This window comes from Xiphias gladius, chromosome 12 (assembly GCF_016859285.1).
Source record: "Xiphias gladius isolate SHS-SW01 ecotype Sanya breed wild chromosome 12, ASM1685928v1, whole genome shotgun sequence".
Classification (NCBI taxonomy): Eukaryota; Metazoa; Chordata; class Actinopteri; order Istiophoriformes; family Xiphiidae; genus Xiphias; species Xiphias gladius.
This window is the reverse complement of record NC_053411.1, coordinates 12,971,187-12,989,672: the sequence shown is the minus strand read 5'-3', so window position 1 is coordinate 12,989,672 and position 18,486 is coordinate 12,971,187. Positions and strand designations below refer to the sequence as shown.

At 40.1% G+C, this 18,486-nt stretch overlaps 3 protein-coding genes across 3 annotated transcripts; 2 read left to right on the top strand and 1 right to left on the bottom strand.

Annotated features, from left to right (window-relative positions):
* Positions 1-3,230: 3,230 nt before the first annotated feature.
* On the bottom strand, positions 3,231-6,555 carry nedd8 (NEDD8 ubiquitin like modifier). The gene is made up of 4 exons (XM_040141146.1): positions 6,218-6,555; positions 6,046-6,093; positions 5,853-5,935; positions 3,231-4,949 (listed from the first exon to the last, which is right to left on the bottom strand). The coding sequence occupies exons 1-4, from the start codon at positions 6,233-6,235 to the stop codon at positions 4,823-4,825; spliced, it is 276 nt and encodes a 91-aa protein (XP_039997080.1). The 5' UTR covers positions 6,236-6,555; the 3' UTR covers positions 3,231-4,822.
* Positions 6,556-6,728: 173 nt separating this feature from the next.
* On the top strand, positions 6,729-12,245 carry gmpr2 (guanosine monophosphate reductase 2). The gene is made up of 10 exons (XM_040141144.1): positions 6,729-6,784; positions 7,287-7,429; positions 7,758-7,877; positions 8,624-8,707; positions 8,808-8,981; positions 9,115-9,196; positions 9,599-9,705; positions 10,396-10,438; positions 10,552-10,711; positions 10,903-12,245. The coding sequence occupies exons 2-10, from the start codon at positions 7,343-7,345 to the stop codon at positions 11,090-11,092; spliced, it is 1,047 nt and encodes a 348-aa protein (XP_039997078.1). The 5' UTR covers positions 6,729-6,784; positions 7,287-7,342; the 3' UTR covers positions 11,093-12,245.
* Positions 12,246-16,150: 3,905 nt separating this feature from the next.
* On the top strand, positions 16,151-18,485 carry homezb (homeobox and leucine zipper encoding b). Its single transcript, XM_040141561.1, is given in 4 exon segments — positions 16,151-16,165; positions 17,393-17,674; positions 17,676-17,824; positions 18,161-18,485. Coding segments are annotated over 4 exon segments (771 nt in total).
* The last annotated feature ends 1 nt before the right edge of the window (position 18,486 follows it).

Genomic DNA, 18,486 nt, shown 5'->3' with positions numbered 1-18,486 from the left:
GAGACAACCACAAGTCAGCGGACTGCTGAAGTGCACATCATCGCCCACCTTCCCCAGAATAAACAGACAAAAACAGATGCATATGTGGGCGCACACATACACAAAGACACATGCAAACATACATAACAGTTTGTAGTGGATTAACTGATCAACACTTGTGCCCCCACACCTTGACTTTAATATTTTTATTTGGTTTTCAGCATCGTATCAATCAATAATTTCTGTGCCAAATATAGTATGAGACCTTTACGGTAATAGGACCTCAAACTTTTCTATCTGGGGTCCTTCAAAAATGCAATAAAGAAAGGTTAGTACCTTCCAACTCCTCAGTACATGCTTTTAAACAGACACATTTAACCATTTACTACTCTTCATCATCATCATCATCACCATCATCATCACCACCACCCTGCTTCTTAGCCTGCCCCTCCCCCTCCACACACTCTCTGCACACTCCTACTGTAAGAGCGACAATTTTTTTTTTAGTATTTTTTTATCATTATTATCAAAAGACTCTTAATGTAATGTGATGGCTAAACAACCACGTTTTGTTTGTTTTGTTTTTTTTCCGTTTTTTTTGCCACATTGTAAATTTTGCTTTGTCGTACTTTCAACACACCAAAGCTGTATTCTGACTGACAAAGCAGAAAATCTGATTCAGATCAAGTCATTTAATGTCGTGAAGTACACTAAGTACTGTTGTTTTGTTTTTTAAAGATGACTGTGATTCCGAAATGTTTCTATCTTTTTTTTTGTAATTGTGATAATTGTTTATATCATTTACCTTTGTTTTCATTTTAGTTTTAATATGTTAATTTTAGTTCTGTTGATATTCTTTTTCTATTCAACATCATATTGATCTGGGCCTATTTTTTACTTTTGAAACTGCAAAGGTGTACACCTGAAAGATGATGTGTGATCTGTAATGTGTAAATTTGGTAAATGTCCTGGTAAATGATGCACAGTTCTTGTTAATTGCCTTAATTAGATTATCTTCTGTGCTATATCAGCTGTGGTGCCTGACTACACTGCCTATAGTCAGCCATTATATCTGGCTGAGGTAGCGAGATGGTTAACCCTCATACTTTGGGGTAAATTTTATGAAAGTGACAAAAAAAATTGTCAGTTTTTTAAATCTGAGAGTTTTGAGTTCTTGTATGGACACTACACAAACAAGTAACCCGTTAAAACGTCTAGAAGGAATAACTAGGCAAGACACGATAGTTTTCACCACCACATTTGCATTGTTAATGTGCAAATCCTTACACCGACACACGTGAATGCCTGTGTGAAAACAGTTTTAAAAAGGCATTGATTGTCTTTAATGTATTAGGGCAAAAGTATTTTTGTAGCTTAACATCTAGCTGTGTTTAGATATATTTTGTGCTTTATTTAGGGCGTAGAAAAGAGAGCTTTGCATATTTTTTTTTGATTGATACAATTCACTAAAAATTAAATTATAGTGCAATATTAGTACAGGCAGCAGCAAAAAATGAACATGCACCCCTGAATTAACCCATTCTGTGTTGTCTGGTTACCTCCACCAAAGAGGTTATGTTCTCACCCATGTCTGCTTGTTGGTTTATTTGTCTGCGGAATTATGCAAAGAGTACTGAACAGATTTGCACCAAACTTGGTGGAGGGATGGGGCATGGGCCAGGGAATAACCCATTAAATTTTGGGGCCGAGGCGGATCATTTACTATGAATTTGAATTTTTTTTTTCTCTGAAGTCTGGTGTATGTTGTTTGACATTGGCCTTGGCAGAGGTATGTGCTCTACTCAGTGCCATTCTAGTTGTAGTTTTGTATCTATACTTATGCTGCATTATAGTAACAACACTCCTTCATACATAAACACACATTATATACTTTAATGTCTTCAGTCTTTCTGTAAACTGTTAGTGTCTCAGGGCATCCCCACTGCCTTCTCTTTACATACACTGCCTAAAACCTCCAGACCATGAAAACTCAGCAGATCTGACTCATTGCTTCTTTAAAATCCAGTCTGTTGGTGGTCAATGTCTGTACTGGTGCTTTTAGATATTTATTTCCTCAGGAGTCTCAATCTTACAACCAATCCCCGAAAAAAAAAAAAAAAAAAAAAAAAAAAAAACTCTCACAGAGAATGTCAGGTGTTGAGTAATTTTAACCATCAAAGTACCATTTAAATTGGGCCAGTACTGTAAAGGTTGTTCTTATTAAACTCTATGGGGAACAGGGTGTCTTGGATGTCTTTACAAGTACAATGATTACATGTTATTGTGTATTTACAGTATGCACAGATGTGATGCCGGTCTGTATTTTGTCTTAGTAAATAAAAACCACTGACTAATGTTTGAATTTGTAATTCAGGGCTTCATTTATATAAAAAACAGTGCTCCCTGTTTTCATCTCTATCCCATTGTCCAATCATTTGAAATAATGTGGTTAAATTCTTATTAAATTCAGTGCTTTCACTAATGAGAAGACATTTTAAACATACATTTTAACATAAGCTTTGTGGTTTTCACATTACTTAGCAAGATCCTTACTGTACATAAATGATGCCTGAAAATTCTCCCACCTCAGAAATCAAATGCTGCAACGTTGTGTCATATGGCATCGCGACTTCAGTCTGAGTCAAATCCTGTTTATCTATAGGAAGTTCAACAGTGCTGGTATTTTTGACTCACGACTCACTTTCTTGCTGCTCAAGGTCTCCTTATAAGCTTATAACCAGGCTTCCAACGTGGAGGAAATATGAAGTTTCATATGTTGTAACAGGCATTACGTATACTGCTATTCTAAGCAATTCTCCTCTTAGCAATAAATTATCGCACTACAACAGACCGCTATGAAGAAAATGTTAATTCTAAATCATTTTTGTGCACATTGGTCTCTAATTGAAGCTGCCTTTTGTCGTTTGCAGTCTACCTACCATACTGAGAGCCATTTTGACTGACATGTCTCTCAAACGTATGTCTATTTTTGTGTTAAAGATGTAAATGTACATATTGGTGGCGTGTGTGTGACTAGAATAAAAGAATATAAATAAGTGAACAAGACTCTTCACGTCTCCTTTGTTCAGCTGTATTGAACATTTCAGATGAATGTACACGGAATGGAAAGAGTGAGGCATTTTCATCATTATCATAATTTTATTCTAGTCATAAACTAATCCACAGCATGGGCCAGTTTCACACAATACTGTACACACTGAGGGTGGGGTTGGGGGTTGGGGTGGGGTGGGGGGGGGGGGGGGTGTTGATTACATATGGGTGCTTTCACAGCAATCCCAAAAGTTGACATTGCTTCTCTGGAGATACAAACAAACCTAACAATATCCATGTAAACTGAAGCCATTGTCAGTCAGGACCAGAGTTAGTACGCTCCTTGTCTACTTTCAGTAGTAACCTATGCAATCAACACAAAAACAAATCACTCTTAACAAATTAAATTCACGTGAAATTTTATAAAAACATTATCCTACTGAATGGACATGCACAGTCTATGAAGCAGGAGTAAAGCACATTATGTGGTACATGATTTAGAGTAAGTGGCAGGAGGTTTTCCTGACACACAAAGCACACAAAACATGTCCTTTAGTTGTTTTCCCTTATAGGAATAGTTCAACATCTTGGCAAATATGCCTATTGACTTTTCTGGTGCAGAGTTAATGTTAAATCAGAAGATCGATACCGATCTCAACTTTGTCCATTAAGGCTGCAGCCAGCAGCCAGTTAGCTTAGCACTCGTGCCGTTTGTTAGCCCAAAGCCTGGAAACAGCTACTCTGGCTCCAATGGTAACAAAATTCAACTGTCAGCACCTTTAAAGCTCACTAATTAACACGTTATATCCCACTTGTTTAATCATTAAAAAAAAACAATAACAACAATAATAAAATAATAAAATGATAATTCATCACTTCGTAGAGGGACAGCACCGGACCGTTGGTTGCCTGGCAACTGTCCAGGACCAAGAACCAGTCCGGCACATAATCCTCCCTAAGGCATCGAACAGTTGTTTTAAAGTTTGTTTTTTGTATGGATTAATCGAACAAGATATGATGTGTTAATCGGTAACCTTCAAAGGTGCTGAAAGGCTTTTTTCCATTGGACATCAAATAATTGTGTTTTCCAAAACATCAAACTATTCTTTTAAATATGCCCATTCTTCATAAGTCTAACTGAGCTCCATGGGCGCTTCGCAAGAGAAAATGTCTTTTGATACATTGATACAGTAGCTTCAGATAATTAAACTATATGAGTGGGGGCATTATGTCGAGAACAGAATAAAACATGTAGGAAGTAGAACCAGTAAATCTTACTTTGTGTCACGCTCTGAAGGCAAAGATTGTAATCCAAAAATGGCTTTCCCTAAAGCATCTGTACGCTACCGTTATCTCTACTTCATTGTGGGTAAGTGGAACAAAGATAACATCTCTGCTTAGATGCTTTGGGAAACTCAGCCTTGCCTGATTCAGAGCTGAAAAAAATAACCGCAAAAAGCAAAAAGTCATGTAAGTTTTCCATAGCAGCCAAATTAGCTCTGGGTCATGAATCTATAGCCAAAGCTTGTTTTAATTTTGAAAGTAACTTGCCTTTTCCCCCAGCCTAGCTTTGACATGTGGAGTGTCTCGCCCTAACAGTGGGGAAATGTTTGCAGTCAACGCATTTTTGGCTGATGGGAAGAGGCTGCCACAAGCAGAACCTGATCTCTAACCAATGGTTCTGTGTTGCCTACGGTGCCACCGGTTGACTCCACAACCGGTGGCTGTGTGTTTTTAGTGTATCCTCTTTTTGTAGGCATTGCAAAAGCTAAGGCATGTTTTGTAGTGATGGCTACAATGCAGGCTTGGAGTAGAGGCTTCTTGGAGAGCAGGGCACCTGCCCTCCTCGCAGAGCAAGTACCAGGTGGAGAACAGAGCCTCCCTGGATTTTATAGTCTGCCGCGGTTTTCTCATCGTTCCTGAGAAAAATTAAGGAAAGGGATGCAGAGTGGAAGACTTCAGACAGCAGAAATACGTCTTTTAAAAAACTAAACTTATCAGTGTGATCATTAAACTTATCACTAAACTTATCAGGATGAGTAAACTGATGAAGAGAGTCGTGATGATTGGGTTGGATGATGATTTCTGGGTGTAGTCTTTTATGTTATGCTTTCACTTCATGTACATTGTTTTATGTGAGCTTGCATGGATTTTTTTTTTTTTTTACATATTTCTATTGTATCTTTCATGTGCTTTATTATCGTTTAAATATCTTATGTTTAAATCTGTGTGTTTTCTATGTTTCATCTGGTTGCAAGGCAAATTTCCCCCTTGGTAAAATCAAGTTAATGTTGAGATGAAGTTGAATACTGTCTGACTTCTCTACCCTGTCTGTGGCACTCACTCCAGGCACATTTGTTCCTGTCAAAGACGTAAATCTTTCAAAACAGGTCACGAATACATAGTTTCATTTTTAAGAATGGCTCAATAATTTCCTAAACAGGTCTTCAGTCATTTTTAACAAAAATTAATCAAACAGTAGTAAACTGTGCATTCATTGGGGACAGTTTTGATAAACATATGGTGCACTAGTCAGCATTTACAGCAGTAAACTATGGTGCCCCTGTTTATGGTAATAAACATATGAAAATAACACCCAGTGGAAAGGTGCAGCCCACTGATGTGTATATATGTATACATAATAGTTTTTGAACAACAATGGAGATGTATGGCAGAAATGATTAAACTATATGAGGCTTTGGAAAGACAGATATGACTTGATAGTGGGATAAATTCGTCGTGGGTTTTGGATCTGTTGACAAGAAAAATACTGAATGTCCCCAACTTTATGCTTCAATTAAGAAAGGGTATGTTGATCTTACATCTGTTTTCCACTGTAGATCAGCCTCTGCTGTTGCGGAGGAATCCCCTCTTTCTCCTCCACCCTTTCTTTAATCCGCTCCACCTGGATGGAAATTAATGCAAAACATAGTGCTCTGCACTCAAACATACACTGTATAACTGAACACTATGTTATTATCAGCACAAGTGAGGAAATAAAGGATCATCATATACCTTATCAGTGGGCTCTATGTCAATCTCTATCTCCTTGCCAGTGAGCGTCTGTGGTAAAGATACTCTCAAGTTATTAAGAAATATACGACATGGAGACAACTCAGTGACTCAGTAATAACAACTGTTCAAATGAAGAGCTAACTGCTAAATCGTTATGCTTGCTATGCCTTACCTTCACTTTAATCAGCATCTTTGTTGACTTGTTTTTATAAAATTCCCTGGAGCGGGATGAGTGGTATGATTATATGTCAACAAAATCTATGATTTGACCAACCGCGGGTTGAAAGATAATGTTAATACGGTATTTTATGACTCGATAATTCCTTCCAAAGATTCAATGGGTGTTTCCTGTGTTTCTCAGTAAATCACACCGCCTCTTTTTTTTTGTATGCCAACCGTTCCGCTTCAGTGGATTTCGGACTTGCTTCATTTAACGGTCGAAAACGCACAACGAAAATGCCCTAAAATGATGTTAAATTAGTGTGAGCATTGCGCCAACAAAAGAAAACCGAAATGTGTTTCCTAAATACCTAAAATAATCCTTACGGTGTCAGTACAACGTGGCGTAAAGCGAGTCTCGCGTTTGTAGTTTTTTGCTGCCTATTGCCTACAAGCTGAAGCCCTTAAAAAACTACAAGGCTGCTGTCTATTGGTGTCCGCCCGCGTAAAGCTTCCTGCGCAAACAGTGGGTTAAAGGAGGCAGAGGCACAGGCAAAAATCAGTCATCATTTTTCTAAAGGTAAATACTTTCTTTTGCTGAATCTATAACATAACTTCGTTCTGTTGGTAGCTTATGCACTTTGCAAGTGGATTCAATTTTGACTCTTGAATCCTGACATCGGGCGTGAAAGGGCGACACTGTTCTGATCTGTTTGCAATGCTTTAGTGTAACTAGCATTAGCAATAGCATTTTCAGTAGTCTGTAAGCATTTTTTAAACAGCCAACTAGCTAAAGATAGCCCTATTACATTTCCACAAAGTAGTAATTACAGTTCTTGCCAAGGTTGACTCGCCTTTTGAACGCGGGAATGGTTATTTGCCTTTAAATGACTCCTACCAGACCTTCCAGACCACACACCATGCCTCCTTGTAGTTACTGCGGTTGATGACTATATGTAGGTGTATGATTGTATGAAGGGGGGTAAAAGAATGTGTAAAAATGAGAAAAGACACAGCATAAAAAAAAAAAAAAAAAGAACCTGACCTTTGACCTCCCTCTTTTTTTCAAATTTTCATTCCAGGACAAACTGCTTCATTTCACTTTTTTTTTTTTGTTACACTATTTCCTGTTTACAAAATGCCTCGCATTGAGAATGACATCAAGCTGGACTTCAAGGATGTGCTCCTCCGTCCAAAGCGAAGCACACTCAAGTCTCGGAGCGAGGTGGGTATACAGCTGTGGATTTTTCTCCACATCAAAACCAGACTGACCTAAAAAGAGATGTTTCCATTTCCCGAACCTTTAGTTATCCCTGAGTAATCACACATCCTCATCAGCATGTGGTAGTTGTTCAAAGAGACACAAGTAATCACGCAATTCACATTTTACCAGCTGGTCTGAGATTTCAGGGAGTGACCCTTTAGTCACAAACCTGCATCTATAAAATATAGGTCGCTGAGAGAGAATTTCAAGGCCCTAAAATAAACGGTTTCTTAGTTAGTTGAACAAACTACCAAGTGCAATAAGGTCTTGCTGTTCTTGTCTATTTCAGGTGGACCTGATGAGGAGCTTCACCTTCAGGACCTCCAAAGGGAGCTACAGAGGGATCCCCATCATTGCTGCTAACATGGACACTGTGGGGACCTTTGAGATGGCCCTGGCCTTGCACCAGGTAGGCTATTGATGACATGAGAGGTGTATAAATCACTTATTATTTCACAAAGAGCTGCACAGAGCAAATGTTGAAGTGCCAGTTGTTTTTTTCGTGGGAATGAAAAGTGAGAAAAGTAGTCCAAACAAAACTAGGTCTACCTTAATTCAGTCTAAGATGTGACACTATAATGCCTAATAATCCTTATATTACACAGCAGCCTGATAAATAAGGACAAGCCCTAGTTCCCTTACCTGCCCTTCTCCAAAGACCAGATTAAAAAGTAAGAGGTGATCAAGACCTTCCGGTCATGGTTCCCATATGCCAGAAGTTAAGTACTGGTGGTTTATGTGTACCATCTTCTTTTGTGTCATTGTAATGATAATAACACAAAGTACTGTATGTTACTGATTTTACTTCAGGGTCCTCTTGGCCTTTTTATGTACGAACAAATAAAAAGTACCTATTAGATTTAAAACACACACACACACACACACATACACACACACACACAATGTTAATTGTTTTGTTATTTCATTAAATCATTGACTCCTTTACTACTCCATCTCTACTCAATTACCGTTAGGAAAGCTGCCCCCAGTGGCCATTGGATGTCATTGCACCACCCACAGACGTCAATCTGAAATTGAATTCTTCAGCTGCCTCTTCTCAGAAACACTGAATAATGTGGCTATGTGTGTCCTTGTAGCCATATATGTCTACATAGATATCTTCATTAATGTGTTGTTCTTTGTCTCCTCCACCAGTTCACTCTCTTTACCACAATTCACAAGCATTACTCTGTGGATGACTGGTTGGAGTTTGCAGCAAAGCATCCCGAATGCCTGGAGGTACTAAAAGTGCACATTATTACGAAGCCCGTTTTTTCGGGGCGTTTATTAATGCCAGTAATGGTGACAAAACTCTCCGTCCTCTCTGTTTATCTCCCAGAGTGTAGCAGTCAGCACAGGTACCGGTGATGGTGACTTTGAGAAGATTTCAGCCATCTTGGAGGCAGTGCCACAGCTGCAGTACATCTGTGTAGACGTGGCAAACGGCTACTCTGAACACTTTGTCCACTTTGTCAAAGACGTCAGGCAAAAGTTCCCCTCACACACTATAATGGTTAGTGGATGTCTGTTTAATGCCTTTAAATTACAGCACATGGGGTTGAAAAAAGGAGTGGATGTTCACTAGTTAACATTTCCTGGATAGGTGATGAATAAAACATTTTTATTATTATTTTTATTTTGCACAGGCAGGAAACGTGGTCACTGGAGAGATGGTGGAAGAGCTGATCCTGGCTGGCGCTGACATCATCAAAGTAGGCATCGGACCAGGTGATCACAGCATAACTTTGAATTTTTCTTAACACAAAAGCATTCATGACTTTTGACACATTAACATTACTAAGTTGTAAATCCATCAAACCATCCATCAAGAACACATTTAGTATTTGAAAATAATGAACTTACTTGGAGTACCAGGTGGGTATCAGGTCATTGTGACTTATATAAGTTTATATAGATGTATAAGTCATCCTCACCAAATTGTTTTAAAGTAACTTTCACATAGTTTCCTGTGTCTCTTCTTGGGGTATTTATATGCTGTAGGAACCACCCGTTCGTTTGGCACATGAAGATCAAACAGACCACAAACAATGCTGTTTCCTGTTTGCAAATCGTGAGCGGCAGACTAGAAATGTTAAGAGTCATCGCATGCCCCTGTGTCTTCCTCTACAGGCTCTGTGTGCACCACCCGCAAGAAGACAGGGGTGGGGTACCCCCAGCTTAGTGCTGTGATTGAGTGTGCAGATGCAGCCCATGGACTGGGCGGCCACATTATTTCTGTAAGTGACTCACTTCTATAATAATCCGGTAATGCAATCAGAATTTCTACACAATTCTTGTGCAGGATTAATGCTAAAGGAATAGTTTGACATTTTTGCCGTGAGTTGGATGAGAAGTTTGATACCACTCTCATGCCCGTGCGCTAAATTTGAAGCTACACCCAGCAGCCGCTTAGCTTAGCTTAGCATAAATAATGGAAGTGTGTTTTATGCTGGGGACTATTTCTGGGCTGGGTGCAGTGATTTACTGGAGGCTTGTTGTCACCTTGGCAACAAGCGGAGACTGCAAGAAGTCACTGCATCAGACCAAAAAAGAGTTTGGTACATAACTAACCATAAAGCCACATATTGTCATTTTTACACTTATTTATTTTATTTTTTTACAGATTAAACAAACAAGCTATTCCATGTTAATTTTAAAGAGTCAGACTCATGATACAAATTATTGATCATCCTTCTTTTCTTTTTTTTTCATTTCTTTGGCTTGTTTGTAAAATGGTTCGTGGCCTGCCTCGTGTTACTGTCTGTGATTCCATTCACTCTTAAACATGTATTTCACCCTGGCAGTGTACAGCTTTATCTTTTGCTCCAAGATGTACACGTGCAGCCAAGATAAACATAAGGTCACGCTCGTCACATGGTGTTTTTTTTGTTTTTTTTGTCTTTTCCTTTCTTTTCTCTGTCATACAGGATGGGGGATGCACTTGCCCAGGAGATGTCTCAAAGGCATTTGGTTAGTTTTTGTTTTTACAAACTGAATTTTATTGTATTCCAACCATAGCAAGAATTCTCTCTGTTAAAACGGGCTTCTCACCGTTTGTTTGGCTCTTTAAATGTGACTCTCAGGTGCTGGGGCAGACTTTGTGATGCTGGGTGGTATGCTGGCAGGCCACTCAGAGAGTGGGGGCGAGGTCATTGAGAAAAACGGCAAGAAATACAAGCTGTTCTATGGAATGAGCTCCGACACAGCGATGAAGAAGCATGCTGGCGGCGTGGCTGAGTACAGGTGAGAGTCACAGTTATTGTGGTATGTAAGGGAAAATATATGTGTCAGACTATTTTTTATGTGTTTCTGGATGTTTTCCTGTCAGTATTGACCACTAAACCTACAGTGTGCAATGGTGATTGGTGTGAATGATGACTGGTCCTCTGAGGATAGTTAGTCTTGGATTTTTTTTTTTTTTCCTCTCCATCCAGAGCATCGGAGGGGAAGACAGTGGAAGTCCCTTACAAAGGTCCGGTGGACGTGACAATACGAGACATCCTGGGCGGGGTGCGCTCCACCTGCACCTATGTAGGGGCAGCCAAGCTAAAGGAACTGAGCCGCAGGACCACCTTCATCAGGGTCACCCAGCAGCTCAACATGGTCTTTGGCAATGACAGCTGAATGTCCAGCTCAGTCCTGCTTCAGGTCGAAGGATTAGACTGCATCACTACCTGTCTGACTTCTAAACTTCTAGATGCTGGTTTGTGTATTAACCATGTGTAAAACCAAGTGAACAGACACATATATTAATACTTACATTTGATAAAAATAGAAGTTTTTCAAGTTGGAATTTGAAGGCAATTTTAGTTTATCAAGCAACAATGTTACTTTTTTTTGTACAAGCCGGAGAGTGTTTCAGGGGTCAGATTCTCTACACAGTGATATGTAAGCTAGAGCAGTAGCTCTGCAGTCCTTTAATGTCTGCTGTCTCATCATTCCAATGCAAGGTCCTTAGCTGTTCTTTTTACATGTATGCAAATCTTAGTCTGTCTATAAACAGTATCTACAGCATGTCTCTGCTCTGTGCCGAGATCGTACTGTAAGCCTTCATCACCTATATTTAAAATTATAGCAAATGTTATAAATTATTTAGAAAGCCTAAATATGTATGTTACTGCTGTAGCTAATTGTTTGTAGTTCATTTTTATTTTTATTTTTTTTTAATTCAATCATTCCATCACTCATGATGTTTTGCACTTTGAGATTTTAGAGTCAAATATTTAGTTTCCGTTACTGTCTCATGGAAATGTTTTGAGACTATAGTGTCATATGTTGTTTCCGGCACCTACTACTGCATTATGTATCTTGCATAATTACGTTTTCTTAGATAGTAGGTGAATTCAATTTGGGAGAATTTACATATGACCCAGTGAGCGCTGAATGCTAGTACAGTATGAGAGCGCATACAGTATCTAGTTACGAAGCAGAGGTGTTATCCGTTATAATATGCAGCTTTTCTCTTCTCTGGTCAATACCAAAGTTTGTGTGGGCCTTTTTTAGTGCTGTACACATTCAAATGAATTTATGATTCATAGCCTCTAAGTGGTCGTTCCTTGGAATTAGACTTAGAAGGTTTGCACCGTCAACACTGGGTATGGTTTCACCCTCACGCAGTGTCTGTAGTTATTCCATTTCAAGCTGTTCTTACATGGTCTGTGTTGTTTCATTTCTTTCTCACTTTGCTGTGATGTTTTTATGTGGGCAAAACATAAAACTAAAATGCAGTTTTTAATTCTTTTTTTTTTTTCCACTTAACCTTCTATCCAGTCAATAAAAACATTCCACATCTTAAAACTTTACTGGCTTTATTATTGACAAGATCATTCGCAAGATATGTATGATACAGTAGCCACAGATTTCCTCGTTGCCCGTTACAACCCTTTTAAATGATATTAAGGGAGACTGACGGTGCATAAAAAACAAACGTCACGGTCTCCCAGGCCAAAATAACAAGTAAAACTCCCCATACTAACTGGAAAATAAAAACTCAGTTAACCTATAGATTCAAACAAAAGACAGTCACTAACCTCCCTGACTGACTTCAAAACAGGAGGAAATTGGATTTTTTAAAAAGACAGTTGAAGCATAGGATTTCACCAATAAGGGCCTCAGCAACAACAACAACAACAACAACAACAACAACAACAACAACAACAACAACAACAACAACAACAACAACAACAACAACAACAACAACAACAACAACAACAACTCCGAAGACAGTTCAGTGGCTAAAAAGGCAGGCAACACTGGCTCTGGAGGGTTGATATACAGGGCCACCGACGAGGAAGTGAAGATCAGCCGACGGTGATCGGCTGGAGTTTCAGGTGAGGGTGCTCCAGGCGCTCAATGGGGGAACGAAGAGGGTTGTGGCAAACCTGAAACACTGAGAGACAGCTCTTTCCTACAGGACAAACAGGAATATCGGTGGACATAACTCTGCCGTTCTGACTCAATAAGACTGGAGTGCTCTGAGATACTGCATATGTGAGAGTAATGACACATTCCTCACCAGTAGATGGAGACAAACCCCTTAAAATGGCAGGCAAGAAAAGGTAGAAGCATTAGTTATACCTTGTTGTCTACATTAGAAGTATGTCCCAAAACAAAACAATTAACATTGGTACAATTAAAAGATATTACATTGCTCATAGCGTATAATATGTATTTTGTACCATAAAAACCACAGCATGGGCTTATTAGTGATATTTGCACCGATAGCACTAAATTTTCATTTGACAACAACTTAACACTAATCAGTGACATTTATACTCATCTCATTAAATCAAAAACATTATTCCTGTTGATATTTTTAGCCATGCACTTCTTAGATTTGTACAATGATTAGCAATGATCTGCAGCGTCCCACCAATTACAGAAGTTCACAAACCACCTCTGTGATGCACTTGCCACCAACAATTTCTCCACAGGAACAATTAGCCTGGTAAGTGTACTCGCACCTTCCAGAGGTGTATCTATTGTTGTCCTTGTTGTACAACTTCTGACAGGTGCACCTCCATTGCTTTGGGAGCCAATTTGCACTATTTTGGGCATTTTCCTTTTCGAGTTTAACAAAGGGGACCAGGCCCAAGTCGTTGAGGTTTATCATAATTGTGATTATTTCTTCCCTCTGGTGCTGTCCAGTTCTTCTAAAGAAGGACAGTGAGGAAGCAACAGAGTTCCAAAACACTTCCACCATTTCAGGTCGGGGTACGGCCTCATCTCCATTCCCCCCCCGATATGTGATTAATGCAGAGGAAACCCTGTACGGTTCCTCTGTTTTGGTCACGTACAGCCTCAAACCCTCTAAATTGGTTTCATCACAACAATCATCATACTCAGTCGTGAGAGAGCTGAGCTGGTTATCTTTGCAGCAAAGACCGTAGACACATCCCTCCTGCAAGTTCTTTGCAGACTGTTCGTCACATAAACCGATGGTCCAGTCAAACTCTTTGGAAAGACTGACCAGCCACCTCTCAGATTTCCGAACTGATTGGGTAGTATGAATTAGGAGAGTGGCAGAGCCTTGCTCCATCCAACTACTGTAGAAAACTTTCTTGTTGTCTTTGGACAGTGACATGCTAGGGCCCAATGTCTGAGGGGCAAAGATCAGGTCTGAGCTAGTGGCAAAGAGCTCCTGGTGGTTTTCAGGGTCAGCCAGAGTCAACAAGGATCCCCAAAACTGTGTTGCTTGCGCTATCATCTTTTCACCACCCTGCCTTATTTCCTGAACCAGTTTGTCACGATCGCTGCCAGGCTCCAACCCTTTTCTCAAATCCACACACTTGGCCTTCTCCACATCCTGGTGCACCTGTGAATACATCTGTAGGAATCTGAAGGTGTCCTTTTCATTCTGTGCTGCTTGCATGCTGCTCTTGCTGGTTTTGATGGACACCATGCGAGCAGAGACTGAACTCTGGACGCTGGCCAGCGAAATATCATGCAGTTTAGTCACAGCCTCAATGAGACGCACTTTAGAGTGACCAAGCTTCTCTCTTTCACTCTTCTCCCACTTTTCCAGACTCACATTTGCATCATCAGTTTTCACCAGGAGGGCCTTCTGCTCAGCTTTGAGCTTTTCCATGAGCTCCTTGTGGGCTGTGGAGAAGGTCTTCATATTGTGTAGGCGGTGCTGGTCTTCAATGGCGCAGGAAACACACACACAAGTCATGTCATCCAAGCAGTAGTACTCCAGGAGTTTGCCATGCTGGGCGCATTTAGTGGCACCACATAAAGCCATAGGTTCAGTCAGCGGATGGGTTTGTAGTAACACAGGTGTGGTCAGATGGGCCTGGAGATGCTGAACACACATGGAGATCTCACATTTCATGCAAGTCTTTCGTGCCGGCTTCCTGTCCTCCTCTGTACACATGTCGCAGAGGATAACTTGCTGCAGGTCCTTTGTCAGATCTTCAGACATGTTTCTCGAAAATTGAAAGTCCTGATTTGGATTTTCTTGAATATTATTCAGTGCCCTTAGGATCCCCCTTGTTTCTCTTTGGTTGACTATGTTTTGGCAGAAAACTGAAAAAATGAAATCTTTGCTAAATGCAGTCCCGGTCTCTCGGTCTCTAGCCTGAACACTGCAACAGCAGCACTGCCCAACAGTTTCAGTTTCCTGGAAGATAGTCTCACAATGCGTTCACCAATAATAAACCAAACATTCAGGGGGTGGAGTCATACAGATTTGCCTGCAGGCATTTTGTTAGGTTTACTGTTAAGTTTCATTTCACACATCAGAAAATATTAACACCCATTTGAGTGGCAGACACATTTTCGTAACGCTCTGCCTGTGAAAGACATTAGGACTTGTAATAAAAGGCAGGCAAATTATGAAATTCAAGTAGTAATCAGCCCACAACATACTGCATAAGTTACAGCTATGTGTAACTAATAAACTGACAATTGAAGGTACATTTTATTAAACACGATTAATCTATATTTTCGTCATGTTATATTATTTTGAATTTGTACTCACACCATACATAAACAGATAAAGGGGGATACGGACATCCCATTTCATAGATAAACCCTGGAGTAACAGATTTTTGAGTTCAAGCAGATATAATGTAGCTGGATGCACAGGGCAGTTTTTGTGTAGAGCAATGGACTCAGGCAGATCAGCAGAAAACAAACGGACAAGAGCATCTCCTGTCATACCTACAGGACATGTTTGTGCGCTCCAAGGGAGGAACGCCAAGCCATTCATTGACTGAAATTCTTCCCAACCTCGATGTCGTCTCGATACGGACACGAGAAAATGTGTTTTAAGAAAAATTAGCCAAGTTTACTGTGTTAAAACAGCTGCCGAGCAAGCTAACCCGCCCTGTGCGTTGTTAGCTAAACTGATATTTCAACTGACATCAGCGCTAACGTTAGTTAATTGAATGATTGAAAAATGAATCAATCAGTTGTGATAATCAGTTAGATTCATTAGGTTACTGTGTGGTAGTCAATTGGTAAGAACTGACACAACGTTGAATTTTAGCGTCAATTTAGCTAAAGTTAGCTGGTAAGTCAATATGAATTTCCACACAAAATAACGCTAATTAAACACCAGTGTTACGGTTGTAAGTTTAGGGTTGGCATCGTGTATTCGGTGATTTAGTTAACAACAACAAACATGAGCCAGTTTATGTGTAAGTTGGCATGCTACCTACTTAACCCGTCTGTATGTACATGGCAAGTGTTACCGTAAGTATACATTTGTTACTGAGGTACTAATATATTTTTCAGATAACTACTTGGAGTTCTGGTTGTATCTCTATTACAGGGCACTTCTACCCCATTAAGCCTCTATGCCGAAGGACAAATACTGTGTTTTACTATCTGAGAGCTTCCGTTGATTTAATTCAGATTTTACATAGAGTCACAAGCTCGGCAAATACAATAATGCATTGTTATAGATTAAATTAGAAAAGCAGTAGATGGAAGTTAGTTCACAAGTACACAACCTCGACCAGCTACAATGACATGCTGTAAGCATATTAATGCAGTAATTACAATCATATACTGTATAAATCAGTATATAAATACACAAATCAATGATTTGCCTGTAAATGTCACTTCTCTGGAGTATGGGAATGGTATTGCATGGCAACAGCTAACAATAAATACCAACTCTGTTAAACAGGTCTTTATTTTCCATCCTGTTTCCTTAAAGTAGGGGTGTGTGTGATAGGAATATAAGCTCCTGTCACTGTATCAGCAAATTTATATTGTGATATAGTAAACCGGAGAAATCGTATATAAATGAAAATAGGTAGATGGACATATCCTCTGAAATCGAAACCCGACAAATGAGGAGCTTGATCGGATTGACACAAAATAATCCTCCTCACTGATTTGCAATGTAGTCCTCAATTGCCAAGTACTACTATAAATGTTAAAGAGATATCTACCACTATACAAACTGTAAAAAAAAAGTCTGTGGTTTTGCAACATTATTCATATAAACCCCAAAACTGAACAAAAGGAACCAATGATGTCCGTTGAGAAGTTTAGGGAGATCAGAAAAAGTTTTCAGTGACATTACCAGTGTAAAATATGTCAGCTGAAACCCAGCAGAGTGAAGACAACCTTTTATTTTGACTGAAACAACTTTGTTGGGGCACTGTTACTTCAGGTGAAAATTTAAATGTCAGTCTGCTGTTTGAATGAGGATGTTCTTGGATGATGCGACTGATTTACAGCTGGGAATACAGTTGAATACAGATACCTAGCAGGTTTGCCTTGGTGCACATATTCAAATGATACTAAATACAAAGGATGAAAGCGTTTACAGATGTTTTTAAAGAATTTGGGAATAAACATTTTCCCCAAAATGTATAATTACATTTTTGGGATCAAGCCTTTCTGTTTTTTTGCTCTTTACAGGAGCAATTACCACAGATGAGGAAAAATGAGGCAGATAGCTGACAGGGGGCTATATGGGTGGACTCAAACCAGATCGACCTACAGCTGGATGGTGCAGCAGAGCTGTACAAAGCCTTCGACAGGTTCCCGTACCTGACACAGAAACAGACGGCTGCACTGGCACAGCGCTGCTCCCTGCTCCCAGATGAGGTAAAGGTGTGGTTCATGTTACACAGGCTCTGCTGTGGCATCAGCTGGGACTATAAAGACATCCAAGAGGTTCAGAAGAAGTTCGAGTCATGTCAGGGAAAGGTTCAGGGAAAGGAAGAGCTGCAAAAACAGGATGAGGGAAGTGGTAAAAGAGGATAGAAGAGAGACGAAGAAATGGAAGAAAGAGGTAAAAGAATCTGGTGGGAAGAAGGCAGGAAAGGTAAGGAAGGAACAGAGTGCAAATGAGGGAAGGATGTTGGGAGAAAATGTGAAGGCTAATGAGCGATTGTAGAGAAAAATGAAGCAGGAGGAACCGAAGAACAAAGATAAGGACAGAAAAGTAGAAAAGGTTGAGGAGGACAAAAAGAATACTCAGAAAAAGCGGAAAAGGATGGCAGTGACGGACAAGATGGAAAAGAAGAGGATGAAGCAAGACGATAATGGTGTCAGGGAGGTAACAGTAGAAAGAAGAAGTGATCAAGTTGACGGGGGGCCCGTGGAAGTGAACACTGATCCTGTTGTGGACGGTTCATCCACTTTCACACCACAGCAGGATCCTCATGTGATAGACGTCCGCACACTTCCCACTCGGATCCGCTGCAGTACAAAGACGCAGCCTCAGTAAGCGATGATGAGGTTGGCTTTCTCTCACTGTCAGTATCCAAGCAGGATCGACTACGACCGCCTGGCGATGTTGATTGGCCTCCCTCGCGACGTGTTGGTTAAGTGGTTCGGTGACATGCGCTATTACATCAAGAAAATCAGGCCGTGCTGGATGAATCAGGAGCAACACAGCCAGGCGCTGGCCAACATCAAGTACTCGCAATGCCTGAACGCGCTGGCAAAGGCGCAGCCGAGTGAGGGCATCAGAAAGCCAACCTGGAAGATGAAGACTGAGAGCAGTGAAAGCTCAGGCAAGGATGAAAGTGTGAATGTGCCTCCAGAGTAGA